At 45.1% G+C, this 19,813-nt stretch overlaps 1 protein-coding gene across 4 annotated transcripts in view; it reads right to left on the minus strand.

Annotated features, from left to right (window-relative positions):
* Positions 1-2,079: 2,079 nt before the first annotated feature.
* CACNA1E (calcium voltage-gated channel subunit alpha1 E) overlaps positions 2,080-19,813 on the minus strand; it is a 439,155-nt gene continuing 421,421 nt past the window's right edge. For all 4 annotated transcript variants that reach the window (XM_079106943.1, XM_079106942.1, XM_079106940.1 and 1 more), the window contains 5 exons: positions 16,573-16,684; positions 13,946-14,074; positions 12,820-13,000; positions 11,498-11,688; positions 2,080-10,337 (listed from right to left, as the gene is read on the minus strand). In XM_079106943.1, coding sequence (XP_078963069.1) covers positions 9,795-10,337; positions 11,498-11,688; positions 12,820-13,000; positions 13,946-14,074; positions 16,573-16,684 — 1,156 coding nt within the window. In that variant the 3' untranslated portion in view covers positions 2,080-9,794. The remainder of the gene's footprint in view (positions 10,338-11,497; positions 11,689-12,819; positions 13,001-13,945; positions 14,075-16,572; positions 16,685-19,813) is intronic.

Raw genomic sequence — 19,813 nt, forward strand, 5'->3', positions numbered from 1 at the left:
CTCCCACTAATGTTTCTCCCATTTAGTTATTAAATGAATATGGAAATTAGAAGTAAAGAATAAGCAAATTAGGGCTTGTTTCAGAGACAAGAATGGAGGCATTTTTGTAATAGAGTTATATAATTATGATTTGCTTGCTTTTTAAAGCTGTTTTCTTCCTTTTTTCTTAGAAACCCATCTGAGGATCAAAGTGTCCTATGTTTCATCAACAGAAGGGGACCACCTGCCCAGCACCTTTTCCTGGTTAGGATGTGGCCCTGAAAGGTTCAGCACATCAAGTATGGTAAGTTTGGGGAGGCACTTTTATATGATGATATAATCATGAGGACAGTGGTGACACCTGACATGCATTGAATACCTACTATGGGACAGACACTGGTTTTTCTCTTCAGATGCAATAGCTTGTTCATTCCATACAACAGTAGAAATGGGTTTCTACTGTTCCCGTTTTAAAGATACAGGAAGTGGGGGCTGGAGTTGTAGCTCAGTGGTAGAGCACTTGCCTGGCATGTGTGAGGCCTTAGGTTCGATACTCAGCACCACATTAAATAAAATAAAAATAAAGATCCATGACAACTAAAAAAAATTGAAAAAAAAAAAAAAAAAAAAAAAGATGCAGGAAGTAGCTTCGTGGCCTTCTCCAGGGCACACAGCAAATGCATGCGGTGCCCGGGTATGTACTCGGTGGGCCTGACTTCAGCACCTGTCCTCACAGCCTGCACTCTTCTCTCTGCTTCTGCTTATGTTTAAGGTGTTCTCAAGCAGTATGTGCCTATAACTAGTCCCAATATTTTGTGTTTAAAATGTCTAAAAAACTGACATCTTAGTTTTTAGTTTGGGAAAATTTCCTAGCTCACTAGCAAAAGAATGTGACATATAAGTAAAGGCAAGTTTATAATACCCCAGAGGCAACATGTAAGGTTTAGGGACAAACTGTGTAAAGGTAACCAATAAATATTCCAGTTATAATACTGACTCCTGAGAGAAATTCAGAATACTGTGTATGTATTTCCTAGTGTCATTAGCCTATGAAAGGATGTGGGCCTGAGTTTTAGTTTAGAAGGAAACCAAAAAAAAAAAAAAAAAAAAAAAAAATCACCAATTCAGGTGAATTCCTTACAGGCCTCTTTGCCCAAGAAATCAACTTGTCATCTCATAAAAGTATGAAGCTCTAGGCTGTCAGATTCTATCTTTCCAATACGGGGGGTGATTAAAATGCCACAGGAAAGAAAGAAATGATTGGAGAAAGACACAAAATCTAAAACTTAGAGATTTCCAGTCCAGCATCCAAGGACCTTGACCTCTCTGAAAGATAGCTGCATTTTTCATGGTTTGGCCATGAGAAAAATCTTGCCTAATAAAATTGTACATTTTAGGACTTGAGAAGCTGTCTTTGACCAAACTACAGAAACTTCTCCTGGAATATCGGTTTCTGTGTAACTGGAAAAAAATTATTTAGATTAAAATCATAAATCCAACAATAGAAGAAAATGTTTTCCCCAGAAGAATGAAACAGACAGCTGTTCTCAGAATGGAGAATTCAGTGGGGCCCATGTCCCAGGGCTTGCACCTTTCCTGTCATTCAGGAAGCTAGTGCAGTCAGGAGTGATACAGGCCAAGGAAAGAATGATGGACAGTGTCTCCTGAGAGTCTTGGGGAGTCATCTCTTTCCTGAACTTGATAGCTAAGCTGGTGTACTATAATCCTCTCTCCCCGTCTCACAGAGGAAGCTGGTTATAGTGTTTCTTTCTAGTCATGAAGCCCTGTGGTTCCATAAGATCCTGTACTTTGTTAAATTTCTTACCTGGGGAGAATATTGTCCTGATCAGAAAACATTCAGTATTTTTAGAGAACCAGTTTATATGGAGGACTTGGTTTTTTTCCCCAAACCTTTCAGGACCAAACATCCTTAGAATGCTGAGAACATCAATAATTCCTCATAACCAGCTGGGCTGAACAGACCTCATCCTATAGGGACTGAGAGGCTGTATCCCACTTGCTCCTGACCAGGCTTCATTCCCAGGGTATCTTCTTTCAGTAGGAGCAAAGACACAAATCAAGTGAGAGGAATCAGGCTGATGGATTCTTTACAACAAGGTTTTATTTATTCTTTTCTTTGACCCCCCCAAAACATTAAAGTTGTTCATCTTTCTTTTATTTTTTAATGGTTTTCCTTTTGGATCCAAACGAGCATTTATATTTCAGGATCTCCACCTGATCAACATGCAGTGCTGAACTCTGGCTTTAGGCGAGATGCACCGATACTTGGGGTGGGCCAGCATTAGCTGCCATTCAGTCACCGTTACTGCAGGAGTGTCAGGCTGGCACACCACAGTGGATGCTGCCCGCAAGGAGTGTCTAAGGGGGCTTGACTCATATGTGTCTTATAATGAAGGTGGCAGCGTTTTTACAGCCTGAGGAAGAGCACCCAGTTTCCCTCGTGATCCTATCTTACATGTTCATCCTCTAAGAGCAAATCAAGGAGGGAAGGCCTGGCCTGAGGTTGCAAAGGACAGAGGGTGTGGACTGGACACCCTGTAGTCCGCCCACTTGCAGTGTTATCCTTTGCGGTTAGTATCGGTGCACCTTGCAGTTTGAAATCTGTTCCTGATCAGACTTGTCCCCTGTCCCATCGACCGGCTCTTCTCCCCTCCCATGGTGCTTGCATCTTAAGAAGGTCAAAGTAATCACTCCATTATAGGTGCTACTATATTGAAGAGTTGCTGAAGTCCTAGATTGTCTTTGGGCTGCTTTAAAGCAAGAACCTCTTTTCTCTCCATCTTTCAGGTCTGGAAAAGATTTTCAGGAATCTACTAATCCTCTGAGGTTTCAAGTCCACTACCATACATGAGTTTAACGGAAAGGACCTCTCTGAATCCGGTATCGTGCTAATGAGTTTACCTACAGCCTAAGTGAAAGGGAGGATCCAAGGTCATACATCTCCAAGCCTGTCCTCTTCTGGGACTTGCTAGTATCTTTCATCTCAACTTGTCTTTGTTCTATAGATTGTCTTCCTACTCTGTACCAGTTGTCCCAGCTATGAAATGCCAAACACACTTGGTGTTTTAAATGTTTCTCCTTCGTTTGTTATTCTGAGCGAGTTCCAAATCTTGGACTCAGTTTGAGTGGACTTGGACTGCTCTCCAATGTCACCAAGGGGGAAGTTCCTTTGTAATTGCAGCACTTAGGGTGGCTTTGTATAAATTTTGGCTTGTTCACAAAACACCAGAATAGAAAAACACTGACTAAAGTTCAGCCTGCAGGCTAAGTATATATCCCCATTGGTAGCCATTAAAATTCAATACCTATGTTTTTACTAAATCCACTGGATCTGCTTAATGTTATACAGCTCTGTATCAAATGTAACTAAGACCAGAACTACTGTATACTTTAATTGGCAGTTAGATTTCATTGTTTAGCCCTCATTTCATATTACCCTTATTTTTAAAAATTGATTAATGGCACTTTGAAATTTTGGAGTATGTTTTTGTTTTGCTCACCCCTTGTATTTTTAATAGACTTGCTTTAAGTGGCGGTTCTTGTGCAGTATAGGCCATAGCCACAAGAGATCAGAATAATGGAAAGAAAACAACTGAGTCATCAAATAAGGTTGAATTCAGACACAGCAGATACGACTGATTTAGTCTCCTTCTCAGTTTTGGGGCCATCCTCTGAGGAAACCAAAGAGGAAACGTGGCACTAACTGGCACAAGTTCAAGTATCTGTTTCTAGAATACAGAGGAAGCCATTCTTATCTCTGACATGCTTGCAGAACAAGTAAAGATTCATTTTTCCAACACTGGGTTGGAGAAAATGTCTGGATGAGGTCATTCAGTGTTGGTTTGTGTATTCCATCTATGCCTAAGTGTCTACAAAGAGAAGACCATACAAGGAAGCTTGCAGAGGGAAAACTCAATTTCTTTCCTGGATTAAAGAAAAAATCTGAACTTTTTTCTTAGCTTAGAAGGGAGTAGGGGGGTAAGAAGAATAGGATGTAAAATTAAAGCAAGTCTTAGATTCAGGTCCTATTAAATATGAAATTTCTCCAAAATAATGCTTATAGTAATGCCAATAATTTCTTAGTTACTTAGGGAAATATAATGAGTGAAGGTTTTTCTGATTGACTTGTGGAGACTAAGTGCTTTAAATTGTGTATTATTAACGTGCAAACACTTGACACACCCATAAACCAGCCAAGTATTAGTATTCCAATTTTCCTAACAAGGGAAAGAGAACACATACAATACCCTTGCTGAAGGCACAAATTAGTATAGAAGGCTGGAGTATAATTTATTATTTTTGACTATAATTTTCATTTATCAGATTACTACACTTTAAAAATTATCTTCTTATCAAGACATAAACTTGGCATTTGTTGGTTGAAGATATCTGGAAAAAAAATCTACATCCTATTATTTCTTTGACTTTTACTGATGTTTGGAGCAGGGCAGATTTTCATTAAGTTAAATTTTAAGTCCCTAGGAAGAGAAGAGACAGACAAGTCAGAGTTCAACTTACTGAGACACAAGGAGAAGGAAGACAAGGAGGAGACCAGAGGAGAGGACAGAGCTGGTACTGTGACCTCAGACTTTACACTCAACTGTGATAGCATTAATTGGTCAGAAATTAATCCCTAAAGAGAAGCAGATTCATAAACACTGCAGAGCACAAACTTCTTTGCTACTCTAGAGCAGGTCTGATTAAAAAAAAAAAAAAAATCAAGCAACCAATCCACCAAAAAACCCCAAATAGATAAAAATGAACATAAATCCCCACACTTCTCTCTACCTCATCTGCTCAACTCTTTCATACCTCTAGAAATAAGAATTCAAACCTCAAGAATGTATTTACATAGTAGCATGGCTTATTGTAAAGTCTCTTTTTGCATTAGAAGGTCAAGATGCTAACCTTCCTACTTAGAGCATGGCAGGAGGATATGAATGGAAGGAAGACTACAAAAACAGAAGGGCACTGGGGTCCCCCAGCCTCGGCAGCCATCCCTTACACTTCGCTGTGAGCCCCCTTCATGCTTCTCAACCGACTGGGTTGAATTTTATCCAGACTATATTTTCAAGGCCTTTGGGAAGGTCAGGACAATTTGAAATCTGTTCTTTTTGGCTTGGTATGACCTTTTGGGGGATGCACAAACCCTAGAAAGTCAAAAGAGAAAAGAAGATTCAAGTAAAGGAAAAGATGGCCACCATAAACTGAAGGTAGTTCTTTCTGTTCCTAGATCCTTGTCCTTCCCTGAAGTGACAAGGTGAGTTGCAGTAAGTGGCAGCTGATTGAACACCCTAGTAGTCTGTGCCCAGCAGAGAAGTCACTGATGGCTGCTCTACTTGGGGTAGACACGGCTATGATGAATAGGAGGAAAAAAAAAAAAGCTCCTGGTACAGGTAGTGCTTATTAATTTGGCATCTCCTTTGATCGCCTTCATGGCAAAAGTAAGGTTATAACCCCTAATTTTATTTACATTTTGTTAAAATAAGTCACATGGATATATTTAAAGATAAGATAGCCAAGCCTGGACCTGGTTCCTTAAGGGCTCTTGTCTGGAGGTAATCCATCATGCTGTGGCCACTGGCGAAGGGCCTACCTCTTCTTCTTCCGTCCCCACATCATCAAGTCCTCTCTTGCTTGTGGACAGAGCTTAGTCCTCTAGGATCCAGTCTGTCCAACAGGCTAGGTAAAGCATCTGCCACGAATAGTCCTCCCCTGGCATGGAAATGCCACCTCGCACCAGAATTCTTGGCATTTGCCAGCCTCAGGCCTTTGAATGCTCAAAACAAGACCAATAAGATACTGATCAACAACAAAGCAGTGAAAGTTCTTTAATTCTCAAGTCTCACAAAAATCTCTGCCAAGCAGGAGATTATTTGCTTCCCTTCTGCTGTGTTTACCCTTTACACACAGCCTTGTAGTATTTCAATATTATAACTGAGCTGAGAAATGAGAGGATCTCTCAACTCACCCCTAGCTCTACCCACTAAAGAAATACTCTGTCCAAAAACAAAACATCCATAGTAGGCTTTAGAAATAGAATGTAATGAAAAGTTGAGAACTTCCTATTTTAAAAAACTTTTTTTTTTTTTTTGGTAAATGTGGTTCTGCTTAGTCAAGAGACTTCTCTGCAGCAAGCTTTCATCAAGTACAAGGACATTTCATGCACACCTTTCAGTCTCCTTCAACTCACTCTGTGAAGATCACCTGGTAAGTCCCAGGACTTATTTCATTAGAAGGTAACATTCTGTAATGGCAGAGGCAGTTGGCCAGCAAACAGCTTAGATTGGGTAGCCGTTTGAAGAGTTGGATCTGTGCTAACAGGCAGCAAAACCAAGGTGGGGTGGGAAGTTAGAGGAGACTGTGGCTCATCACATGGGCTCAGTGGGGTTGGGGGATGTGTGTAGGGAAGGGGAACAGTGGCTGAGGGGTGGACTATAGGTCTTCTCTTTCTGGCCACAGAGACAAGGGAGTGCAAAATTTAGAACACCTGGGAGTCAGCTTCAGGAAAATGGTTTTCAGTGCCCTCAGTACACTATGGGGACAGTGAGTAGAAGAGCTGCCAGGAATAGAAAGCGCTTCTTCAGCTGGAAGAGTGCGGCAGCCCTGCTGCACACACCCCACCCACAGGTAGTCGTCTTCATGGCTCCTGTGGAGCCTGGAGGATGCTACAGGTTGCTGTCCCTCTACAGGCCAGGTGGTTCTTTGCTGACCCTGGCTCACAGGGCACCTTGGTTACAAGCCTTTGCAGAGGGCTGCTGGCATCTTCCTCCTGCAGAGGGAGACGGTGCTGTGCAGTCCCCACCTGTTTGGAGCCTTGAGTGGAGAGAGGGATAAACATACACCTAGTTACAGCACCTCCCTATCTTGGTTTTCCTCTTCCTCTCCTTGTTTTGAGGAGATGATGAAGACTAACATGAGCAAGGGTTGTTGGCCATCTGGCTGAAGAATCTTCCGAGGGAACCTCCAGTGCCCGGATTAATCATGCGGCATAGCACGAGATGCAGCTGGGATTCTTAATATAAGAGAAGCGTGGGCTTCTGAATCTAAAGGGGGTTCCTCTCAAGGGAAAGAGAATCTGAGACCTAGGAAGTCCTTGATGGCTACAAGCGGGAAAGGGTGGCATTCACGTTTATTCTGAGGCAGGAGGGAACTAAAGATGATTATGATAATGAGATCATGATTGACCAGAAAACCCTCTTTCATTTTCTGGTCTTAATAGAAGGGTAAGTGCAGGCTAAGGCGTGGGGTGCTGGGGGTGGATGGCAGAATCTGGTTTCTTGGTCAGAGGAAGTTCAATGAAAGAAGCAAGTTTATAATTTCATTAGTATTAAAAAAAAAAAAAAACCCAAGTGGTCCATCAGGTGACCACACCTGCAGCACTTCATAACTTAACAGAGCTTTATGCAGGACTTGTGTGTGTTCAAGGAATTCGGTGTGCAGGAAGTCTTCCTTCCTGACACAGTAAATTTGGTGTTCATGCTGTTGTTTGCAGATTCCATTTATGATTATTATTCTGCCAGCCCGCATTTCTCCTGCTGATGAATGGGCATAAACTATCACCATGATGTGCTTTCTCAAAACACCATTCAACAAATGCTCTGGCTAGAATGGCCACCCTGTTGTAGGCTTTCCCTGAGGAAAGCTGCTGTCCGCGGTGGAGGAAAGCAGTTTTGTGCACACAAGGCAGCCCATAGCAGCACTTTGGCATGGAATGAGGCTGAGCAGAGAAAACCTTAGAAACAATAGAAGGCTCAGCATCAGAGTCTCCTGTAGTGAGCACACCTGTTAGGATCACATTCCCAGCTGTCCCCAAGCACACATGTGCTGAGTGGGAGAGGAAAACAAAGATGGAAGAGGGTCTAAGAGTGGGAGCCTTTTATCTGTCTCACCGGCCCCTGTCCTGGGACTACTTTGGTTTGGGGCTGACCGTGAGTCAGGAAGCTCCATCAACACCTAGAAGAACAGGCAGGTCTATTACAAGTGATTCTCCAGCCACATGGTTGAATTTTACTAATGTGGCTGTGCCTTATTTCTATTTCAACCCGGGAATGGGAAGAAAAACAACTTCACAAGAAAAGAGAAGCTCCTTCTAAGATCCCCAAGAGTCCTGGGGACTCTGTCTTGGGGAGGATGAAGTGTTCATCCACTGAGCTCCCACTATAGGGATCCTCAAGTCTCCTTAAGGAGGGCCCTACCTGACACCCCTTCTGGGACAGTCATTCACCTGCTGTGATAGCACTTTGGAGAGGCTTAAGGGCCTGGTGCTTCTCCACCAGATAGACAGGACATGTTCCACAGAATGCAGCAATCAAGTGTATGCTGCAGGAACACGGACTGGCCAGGCAAAGCCTCTCTCTCAATGCTTCTGTGTATAGGGAGGGGTTAGAATGACATCGTGGCTGAAGGCTGTCTTCTGCCCAGCTTTTACTCTGGGGAAGGGGAAAGCCCAGCCCTGTTTCAGGGAACATTCGGGCTTGGGGACCCCATCAGAGCCTACTTTGCTAGAAGGAGCAGCCAAGGTTGAAGCTGAGGTATATTTACTAATCATCCTGATCAACTGACCCTAAACCCCAAACCAGGTGAAGCTATAGACCCAAAGGTCCCTCCTCACTGGAGGTCCTCAGTAAACTGACACTTCTCACTTCAGTCTATCAGGCTTTCCCATCCTTACAGAAGTCCCTACTGGGTGAGGGTGGTCCTTGTGGATGTGTGTGTTCTGCCCTCTTGGGGAAGTGGCAGGAAAGACTGAGGGCCTGGCACGTGATCTCACTAGCTCAGCCCTGGCCTTCAGCCAGGATGTGCTGTATGGCCGTAGCACTGTTCCCAATATGAAGTTACTCCTATGCCGGTTGGAAAACAGACTCTGCCTTGAGTCCCTAGTTTCCCTTCGGCCCTACCTCCACCCTGGGGTTCCCCATGACCAGCATCTAAAGAGCCACTGCTGGGAACAGCACGGGGCTCCCATGCTGTGGCTGAACTTGACCTAGGTTGGTGCCCTGGCCATAGGTGTTGTTTAACACCACCCTTACCAGAGCTGCAGGCACCACTGTGGGCTCTGGGGGACCACCTCACCTGTTCTCACTGTCACAGCACCTACTATGTGGATAACAGGCCTCGGGATCTAGGACTGTACCCACCAGCACCTCCAGTTCTTTCTCTGGCCCTCGCCTCCATGGTACAGGCTGCTGGGCTATGGCTTTTCTCACCCAGACCAGCCCTTGCGACTGCCACAGCACCCTGAGCTCTTCTGCCCTTTCCTTCCTGCCGCCTCCCCTGGGCAGCCTAACATTACCGACTCGGCTTGCGCTTCTCCGGGGGAAGCAAGCCACAGACTAACGCATGAGGTGCCACCATTGCCCTGCTGGCAGTGGTGGGAGGAGATTGGTCTCCCTCGGTCTCCACTACTCCCCAGTGACAGGCTGCTCAGGGCAATGAGTGTAGACACAGGCCAGCCAGATCCCTCCTGGGCTTCTAGAAAAGTGGGAAGGGGCCGGGGAAGCCAAGCCACCCTCACTTCCCTCCTTCTGTGGGACTAACCCTCCATATTCCTGTACTTTCTTTCCCCAGCAAAGAGGCAGAACTATGGCAGTGCCCATCTTGCAAAGGGAAGTAACACAGTTGGTGGGTTGGACTGGTTTTCCATTTGTCCTCTGCTGCTTCTTCTGATAATGCACGCATCTTTCCATCTTCCTTCTCCCTCTTCCTCCCCCCCGGGGCCGCACAGGCTTCCCAATTCGGTCTTGGTTTTCTCCCTGTGAGAGAAGAGCATGCATCGGAGGGGGGAGCAGCCTCTAGCACTTGTCATCTTCTTCTGTGTCACTCAGGAGGTCACCGACGGCTCCACACATCACGCCGGGCCCAGGCCCCCCACGCCTCCGTCGCCGATAGTGCCCATTGGGCATCTGCCAGCTGTGCCGCAGGGGTGGGGCTGAGCCGATGGTGTTGGAACGGCCCAGGCTAGTAGCCACAGCTGCTTCAAAGGTGAGTGTCTCCTCCTCGCCGCAGTCCGAGGCATGGGAGTCTTCGTGCAGGGCCAGGTAGGGCTCCGAGATGTAGCGCTGTGGGGAAGAGTGCTGGCCCTGCTGGGGGTGCGGGGAGTTGGAAGACTCGGCCAGGCAAGCATTGCTGCCCTCCAGGGCTTGGGAGGTCAGAGGAGATCCGCCCTCGCTTCCGTCAGCCGGGGGAGAGATGCTGCCAGCGTGTCGCATGAGGGAGCTGTAGGAAAGGAGGGGCCGAGGCTTTGGTGGGACAGGTGGAAGCTGCCGACGACTTCGTCTGGGGGTGCTGGTGTCAGAGATGGAGGGGATGGAGCTCTCACTCAGGGACCCTGTGCCCTACGCAGGAGAAAGACGGCATGTTAGACTGGTTGGGAGGGTCACCACTGGGTCCTGAGGTCCCTAAGCCCTCCTACAGCCAACACTTGGAATCTGAATTTTGGGGAAAGCAGTCTGAGAGGGAGTCCCCTGTACCACTCACATTCCCTCAGGAACACATCACCTAGACCAGGACATCTCAACTTTCAACTCAACAATTCTCTGGGGATCTGGTTAATCTGCAGAAGCAGGCCCAAGAAAGACTTTAAATTTTGAAGAAAGATAACTTTGTGAAAGATAAATGAATAACTCTGAATTGTTCTGTCTGGGAAACTTTTTGGAAAGTGGGTTCTAAGGGAATCAACTTTCTTCCCTTGCTGCCTTCAGTTGTACAGCCCACACACAGTTGGCTCCATCCTTCATGAGTCCTCACCTATTCCCAAGGGTATTGGAGCCAGCATGTTGGTAAGTGGGTGCCAGGACAGTACTTCTCCTCATACATGACCTACGTATGAACCATCTGATCTTTTCAAATACAGATTTGGTTCTCACTAGAATCCCCCAGGTCCTGGGAATGTGTGATGATAGCCAACTCCATAGGTGATTCTGTTCTACAGTGAAACTTGAAAACCACTGTTCTAGAAGGCAGACTGCCCATGTCTGCTTTAACTCTTCCCAGCTAACCATGTCTCCCATCTGGGCTCAGAGAGCCTTGAGGAGAGCTAATGGTTGGGAGTGAAGACTGATAATGGGTCAGAGGAAGTTTTCATACAGATGCTAGTTATTTATTAGGTATAGATCAGGGTTTCAGCAAAAGGCCAGAGGAGATGCGGTACCCCCTGCCACCGCACTTAGGATGGCTAGACAGTAAGTAAACATTTAAATCATTCTGAGGTCACACAGTAGTCAAACCTCTCCGGCTAAAAGACTACTCTTTGTTCCTGAACACCTGGATTCTGAGGACAGGAAGGGAAGGACCTCTGGGCACTACTATCTTTCTTAGGGGAGAAATCTGATTTTCTGTGAATTCACATCATCAAGAAGAAAGTAGCTAACCTCTATGCAGCTGTTTCCTGTGAAACTCGGGTCTCTGAGGCTGTGGGATGCCCATGTTCTGCTCCTAATGTCACAGCCCTTCTTTCTCTTTCCTGCCAGAGGCTCAACTTGCCCTCTGAGCTCACCTGTCTGTTGGGGGTCTGTGACCTGCCCTCACTGGGTGACCTGGACTGACGGCGCTCAGGGGACTCCCAGTCAGCTTGGGTCCCTCGCTCCTCAGAATTGCAGCGGGAGACATCAGGAGAGAGAAGATGTTTTCGTTCTTTTGATCGTCCCCGCTCCCTGCCCCCTGAACGGTGGGTGTCAGACTTGTGACCTGTGAGAGATGACAAAACTAGTTATACCTCAGTTTACTCTGGTCCATAAGGCTGAACTATCACTAGGTGTCACACCTCGGCCTGGGTTACAAACTGCATGTTTATGCCTCCACAGAACGGTGTTAGGAGGTAATCAGGTCATAGGGTGGAGCCCTTGTGATGGGATAAGGACCCAGAGACACTCTCCACCCTGTGAGAAGGCAGCCACCTGCAAACCCAAAATAATGCCCTCACTAGACACCAGATCTTCATGACAACGGATGATCCAAAAGGAGGTGGGAGAGAAGCTAGAAAATGATCCTTTTGTGAGCAGGTAAGTCCTCAAGTTGCCACTACAAGGACATGTATGTCAAGAACACAATCTGTTCTCTTGCTTCCATTTATGCTAGACACAATAAAGATAGAATCTTTGCCAACAATGTGGCTCAGGAATTCTCTATGTCCTACACATGGGTGTATAGCTTTTGTGGGGGAAGATAGAACCTTCTCCGTTCCCTTCTGTTCAGTTCTGTAAATGAAATAATGACACACTAGGGTGAGAACCCCAGGGTTGAAGTCAAAGGATCTCAGTTCTAGTCTCAATTCTGTCACCAACTGGCTCTAAGATATTAGACCAGTCACTATTTTTCAACTGATTCTTTAGTTAATAGGTTGAATTAGACTAATAATTTTTAATTAGTATAGCCCTTTTGAGAAAGGCAAAGAAAAAACTTAAATGAAATCCAAATCTATGAGACAGTTCCAGATGGTACCATTTTGGTTGAGGTGGAGTTGGTGGTTAAAATTTGGCTCCTCCCACCCTTCCACTAACCAGAGGGGTCCTAACACATCCTAAGGAAGCTCCATGGTTTTGCAGGTTATTTGAAAACCTCAATTCCATTGATTTGTACAGCCCTACTCTGGAAGGAATTACATCAGCATTTATGATGAATACAGAAGGCTTGGACCAGCTTCAGGATGTTACGTAAGACGTGGGAACGCCCCTTGGTAAGGAGCATGCTTCCTGGCTTCTCTTAAACCCTGTCTTCCTCTGACTTCTGTTCCAGTTATCTGTAGTCCTTTCCAGAATAAGGCCATTGGCTTAGGAGCCAGCTGCCTGACAAGAGAGGCCACACCAACCACCACCTCACCTGAGTCGGAGTTCAGGCGGTGGGCTGACAGCCGCAGGGAGGAGTGGTAACTCCGGCGACGAGACTTGTAGGTGTTTTCACTACTTCGCTCCATGGAGAATTCCTCTAGCCATGAGGAATTTGAACGCTTATCCCGAATAGTAGAAAATGACCGTCTCATGGAGCTAGGGTCTGTCACCACCTGGAAATTTGAACCCCCCAAGGAACACAGGACTGGATTAATTATTGAACGGGGCTCAATGTCCACCAGTGGGATGGAGACTGTTGAGAACTGCAAGTCATAAACCCTGGAAGTTGCAACCTCCCTTCAATCCCACGTATTCAGACTTTAGCTGGTGAAGCTGCTCAAGAACATCCCCTATATTATATTAGCATAGTCATTGAAACCAGTCTAGGATCTTCTCTTCGTGCTCAAGAATGCAAGCACCTGAGTGCACTAGGCAAAACCAAGCAGGACTGTGGGGACCTGCAGCAAATACTGAGCCACTTGGAAATATGAGAGGGCCATTGTCAAAGAGGCCAGGCCCTGGAGGAAGTATGGCTTTGCATTATGTTTTGCCCTCACAGAGAAGGCCCTGCCCTGTAGCACTGGAGCCCACAAAAGCTTGCAATTTAACAACCAAGAATGCTCCACTCTCCCTCTTAACCAGCCCACCTTAAACCACAGATGTCAAAACAGATCCACCAAAACTTCTTGTCTCTGTCAAAACCTGATGTAACACAGACAGACAGAAAAAAGAAGCCAGGAAAACAGACAAAGAAATGAGGCGTGGCCTGCACTTGCTAAGACAGTCCTGACATACAGCTGTGTGAAGTAACTGCATGTGTGCTGTGGGGGCGGCCAGGAAAGGGGCAGGGGTGGGGGGAAATACACAGAAAATCCTGGAAGATATTTCTTGCTTGGCTGGTTAAGTCTTGAGACTGCTTAGTCCACTGGGGGAAGTTATGCCATTTTGTTGGCTAGGCAATTGTGTTTAGGGGCTTGTTGAAAACAGTGGAGGAGCAGGCTGTCTTACAAAAGGAGTGGGGGCAAGTCCAGGCTCACCTGGAAACATCAGGTGTGTCATCACCCACCTAGTACAGCCTGAGATGCCACTGCATAAGATACCTGGTGGTTGCTTTTTACCTGGGGATCCACGGTCAGGCGTGGCATAGAAGATGCCCTCCCCGATCCCGCATGCTCCTGGGTGTCCGGAGGAAGGTAGATGCCATGGTTAGAGGACTGCACGCTTTTTATTTCACTAACCTCTGGCTCCTGGAAATAAACACACAGCCAAGCTTGTGGGACTTGGTTCCAGCTCGTTGCTTCTCACCTCCAGTGGGTGATTTTGCCTCCTCAAAAATGGCCTTCAGAAGGAGACTGGCATCTTTTAGGTCTCAGTTGTGTATATATATGTGCACATTATACCAAATGTCCCAAAGTTCTAACTGGGATTGAGAGGTGAAGAACATGTTTTTCTGATCAAGTACCCTTTTTTTTTTTCTAATCGCTAAGCAGTGCTTCAGATATTATAGCATTACGAAACATGAAATTTACTTTCTGAGAGGTGTTACCATTCAGTTTATTTTAATCTGAAGAGAACTTTTGTTAAATTGTAAGGGAAATCACTATCTGATATCCAGTGTATCTTTCTTAAACTTTAAGACACAGAATTCATTAGACAACAGTTTTCTTACAACTGAAACCATCCCAAAATGTGACAGGTGGCCATCTGTCAGGGATGCTCTGACTACTGCAATCTAATAGAAATATAATGCAAACTACTTATGTAATCAATATAAAAATCAATGAGATAGTTTACATTTTATTTGTAGTCATCACATTTCAAGTGCTAAGTACCACATGTATTGGGCTGTGCCCCTCTGGAGTGTTAGAAGTTTAGCTCTAAGTTCCTGTCAAACTCTTATTTTCCTGGTCAAAGGACATCAGTGTGGCAGTTGAATATGCTCTGTAAAGACAGCTACGCAGCAACACTGGGAATGGAGCTGCCTTAGAGATGTTTACATAGGCCACCCCAAAGAGATCTAAGAACATCTTTGGCATATGGAGATTATACTTGAAAAAAGCTATTTTATATTTAGGAAACAGCATCCTGAAAGCATTGACGTAGGAGTAGGGTATTGTCTAAAGGACGAGGCACTGGGACACCTGCCTCACGTGGTTTCTGGTGTGCACGTGAAGAAGTCCTTCCCAGGAATGTGATGTGGGCACTTGAAAAAGCTAGTGTTTGCAATACATGCTCTATATGACACACAGTTCTGACTCCAAACAGACGTGGTAACAACACTGCGGGGTACAGGTGTCAGAGGCGGTGTGGACACACTCCGTATGCACACGCACAAATCATGGCCACGCCTCAGGATGTGCAGAAGTACACAGTGGTGAGTGTGTAGCACAGCTGACACCTGAACTAAATTACAGACACCAGCACCGACAACAAGATGAACGCACATCCAAGAAGTCCTGGCACTACGGCTCAGCCCTGGGGAAACCCACAGAAATGAGGTGATAAAGTCTCATGGAGATTTTTCTTACCAGACACATCACCAGGCAAGCAAGCTGTAAAATGCTGAGAGACCCTTTTAAGAATCAAATTACCTGGTCCCATTAGTCCCTAGGCTTTGGTGCTAATTCCCTCAGAGGGGAAGACAGAATTATTCCAAGAAATCCTACCCACCTCATGAAGGACACCCTTGGGAAGATCACTCATGCACCAGAGGTCTCTGGCCTAATGGTGTCCCCCACACAACCACAATAAGCCTCAGCAATCACAAAGGACAGAATTACCCATTTGTTTGAGCTACTGACATGTGTGCTCCCTCTGAGAGATATCCATTCAGAATGGCTCTGGGATTCACAGTAGTAGCAGAGAGGAGTCAGGAAAGAAATGAAGGATAAAAAAGAACCACAGATGAATCATAAAGTGATGTGGAACTCACTTAGTACTAGCTGTCTATACAGACTTTTGCAAAGACTGGACTTTATCTTTCTTTCTCCAGTCCAATCAAGCTTGGGAGGGAACTTGAGCTCACTGCTCCTGAACTGGGAATAATGGTAAAGTTGATTAGCTTTGGGAATCACCTTGTAGCTTTGTATTAGCAAAGCCAAATCATTAGTCTGCCCTCTCTTCAAGCTTTAACTTGATTCAACAGGCCTCTAAGAAATTTCACCATCAATGCTAATGAAAAACATTTTGGGCTCAGAAAAATGACTTTAAGGGCCTGTGAGGATGTATTTGACCTTGTAAAATTGTGACCAAAAGGGCCAACCTACCTGAACCCACACAGAGCAGAGGTGGTAGAGTCTCCTGTACCTCCTGGCAGAAAGATAGCCACTGTTGCACATGCTGCCACTAAGAGCTGGCAGGGCATTTCTGTGTTCCTCTAAGCAGCACCTGGTACACTATGCCACAGGACTGGTGCCACTCTATCTTAAAGTTTGCTGTCAAAGGTAAGATTTTATGTGACTTTTACCACCTACATTTGATGCTCAAGGACATAAACTAAGAGGGCAATGTGAGTTCCTGTAGGAGTGAAGGGGCCTCTGAGACTGTAAAACCTAAAGAGAGAACATTCTTAGAGAACATGAAGAACCAGGCTGTTGAAAGTAGGAAATTCCCAGGAAAACTGGTTAGTCTACCAAAAAGGGTTTTCATGATCAATAATGGCTATGAAATAAAATTTGAAAATGAAAGTGGGAGGGATCAGGAAACCAAGGAAGCCTTTTTGAGATCATGTAACTCATTCATTCACCAGAGATTGCTGTTCCTGGAATTGTCCATCCTCGGTTGGGTCCATACAAGCCAACTGGAATATTTCCTGGGGGGAGAGTGGACTCATTGAAGGGTATCCACTCCGGCCACTCCTGAAAAGAATGCCAAATTTGGAGGTAATGAGAGACAGAGAAAGAGTCATTCCACAGCTGCCAGTAATAATTCCCATCCCAGACAAGACCTCCTTCTGAGCAAGGGCTATACCCTTTGCCCTTGGCAGCCCGAAAAGCCTGGTAACTTACAGGGTTTCTTTTTAAGTATTGAAAAACAGAGAAACTGGTGTTTTCAACGTGCATTTAGAACCATTTGTCATTCTGTTGGTGACTAGCATATCTGTGACAAATGACATCATTTGTCACACTCAGCCATATGGAAGACCAATGCTAGATTGTAAACCTGATTCTGTTGAGTTTCCGTATTGGGCAGAAAAATGCCCTAGTTTAAACAGTGAACAGCTTGTTTAAATATTAGGCAGCTATGGTCTTTTTAAATTTTTCTCCACTCCCAGTAATATGGTCTTATTATGCCAACATCCCTGGCCAAACTAAACTCAATTCCATGAACATTTACTGAAGGACTACTCTGTTCCATGCACTGTGTTCATTGGTTCATGAACTTGGGGGAGGCAAGTTCCACCTCTGGGTTGATAGCTAACTAGAAGAAAGTTTACACAGTGGTGGGTAAAGAGGACAAGGACAAATCCATGCCAAGTGTTTAGAGGCCTCCAAAAGAATGATAGTAAAGCTTTCACAGTATGTTGTCATTAAACCACTGAGCCAGATACTCTCGGTCCTTTGGACTAGCTTGCAGAAAAAGAGGCAGTCACCCTTTAAAAATTCAACTTCTATTGCCATCCACTGTCACCTGGGTGGTAACAGCTGCCGTTGATCAAGAATACACAGTGAGCTTCGGATTATGGGAGGAGGAGCAGTGGTCAATGGCTAGGCAGTAGCTCTGTCAGAGGTGGTGGACCTGGGGAATGTGACACCATCTATGCCAGTGTCAGCTTTTTGTTCCAGAGAGAGCAGTTAAGTCCATTGCTGATGACTGCATTCAGGGGAACACTGGAGTAATTGATAGGTGCAGTCTTACCAAATGAACATCACAGGGGAGATCTGAATCACAGGGAATCACCAGTCTGTCCCCTTGCTGCCAGAGAGGGCTCCAGCTGAGTTTCCATCACTGGTACAGAGTTATCTGATATTTAAATGGTCTATCTAAATGCCAGTCCTTCCTCAATGCGACCTCTCCTGTAAACCACTGGGAACAAAATGAGTGTGGCTAGTATATACAAAATGGGCCCCTTTTTGTCCTGTAGAGAATGAATAGAATTTTCAATAGGCAGGGAAGACCAGCTGTGTCCCACAAAAGCTCATGTGTTGAAAAAATCTCATCTTTAAAGTTCTATGTTAATGGAATTGGGAGATGGGGCCTTTCGGAGGTAATTAGGATTCAATGAGGTCATGAGGGTGGGGCTCCCATAATGGTATCAGTGGCTTTATAAGAGATGCAAGCTAACAAGCTTGGTCTGTCTCACTGTGTGATGTCCCTTACCCTGACATGACACAGCAAGGCGGCCTTCACCAGAGGCAGACGCCACGCACTTGCATTTCTCAGCCTCCAGAAGTCACGTATATATTCTTTATAAACTGTCTAGTCCAGGTATTTTTTATAGCAACAGTAAAGACAGGACCCTTGGAATCACTGAACAACTTCACAGTATTGAATAATTAGAACCCAGAGTAATCTCATACTTAAAAAACCCTCTCAGACCGCCTCTTGTTGGTCAGGAAGAAGTCCAGGATCCATCATATGGCCTCTCTCATGATCTGTTCCTGCCTCACCAGCCTCTCCAGCCCTTTGCTCTCAGAATTTCACACACTAGACATTTTTAGTTGATTAACACAGGCTATTCCCAGAGCACAAGATGCCTCTCTCCAAGGCTCCTGTCCCTGTAAACTCTATGTAATTTTGAATTTTCTTACCTAAAGTTACTTCCTTAGGAAATCTTCTCCCCCATAACTAGTCAGATGTCCTTCTTATATGCTCTGTATCATTCTACATTTTTTCCTTTCTAGAACTTACCACAGCTGTAATCATTAAAAATGGCAAGTTCTTTCTAGTAGTTTTCCTGTTTAATGCCTGGCTTTTAACCAAATGTGAAGTCAGTGAGGCAGGGGCTCTGCCTATCATGCTCACTACCATGGCCCTAGATCAATCTCTGAATAATGCATGTTCTAAAAACATGCTCCTGAGGAACCAGCCTTCTAGTGCACCAGTGTTCCCATTTCAGGAAATGCACCAATATCCCCCAAAAGCTCAGACCAGAAACACAAAAGTCTTCACTCTATGTGCAAATCAATCACCAAATCCTTCCCATTCTACCTACTAAATATTGTCTGCCTATTTCTCCCCATTTATATCCTGTTTGTTCAAGTCACTGTCATTGACAATTTACACAATTTCAGTGACTTGTGCTCTTATCTCTAGAATTGTTCCCCCAATCCATTAAGTCTACATTGAATTCCTAAATGAATTTTAAAGGCACAAATCCGATCATGTCACTCTGAAGCACAAAACCCCATTATCCTAAGATCAAAAATGACTTATACATCTTGCTTATAATGCTCTCTTACTTCCTGACCCTATGAAGCTCTCCAAGCCCACCAGCTACCTCCTCTTCTGGGTTCTCTGCTCCAACCATCCTACAGTTTTTAGGATCCTTAAATTTACCACTCACTCTCACCTCTCAAAGAGCTTGCCTTGAAGTCCCACTCATATGTCACTTCCTTGTGGAGATGTCCCCAAACCCTCAAACTAGGTAAGTGGTTTCTTCTACAAGGCGTCCCAATAACCTACTCTTCCACATTTTAATCTGTACTATTCATATAATTTCTTTTACCAGATGTGTTTCCAAGGGGACTGTGATCATGTTCACTGCTGTACCTCCAAGTGCCTGAGCCAGTGTTTTGGCCAAGTTCACTCCCCAAAAAAACTGGTAAATAAACACCATGGAGGAGAAGCTGAAGTGATTCCATTTGAATAGCAAATCATAGATAAAACATATCTAGATCTGGGTGGGAGAGCAAGGGGGTGTCTTCATTTCTAAGCTAAGTACCCCTACAATGGGGAGGCACCATTGCTCCAGTCATATCTCCTTCCTTCTCTCCTGCACACAGCAAAAAGAAGCATCTACTTGTTTCCTGTGGACAGGAGAATAT

Source organism: Sciurus vulgaris (genome assembly GCF_902686455.1).
Source record: "Sciurus vulgaris genome assembly, chromosome: 12".
NCBI lineage: Eukaryota > Metazoa > Chordata > Mammalia > Rodentia > Sciuridae > Sciurus > Sciurus vulgaris.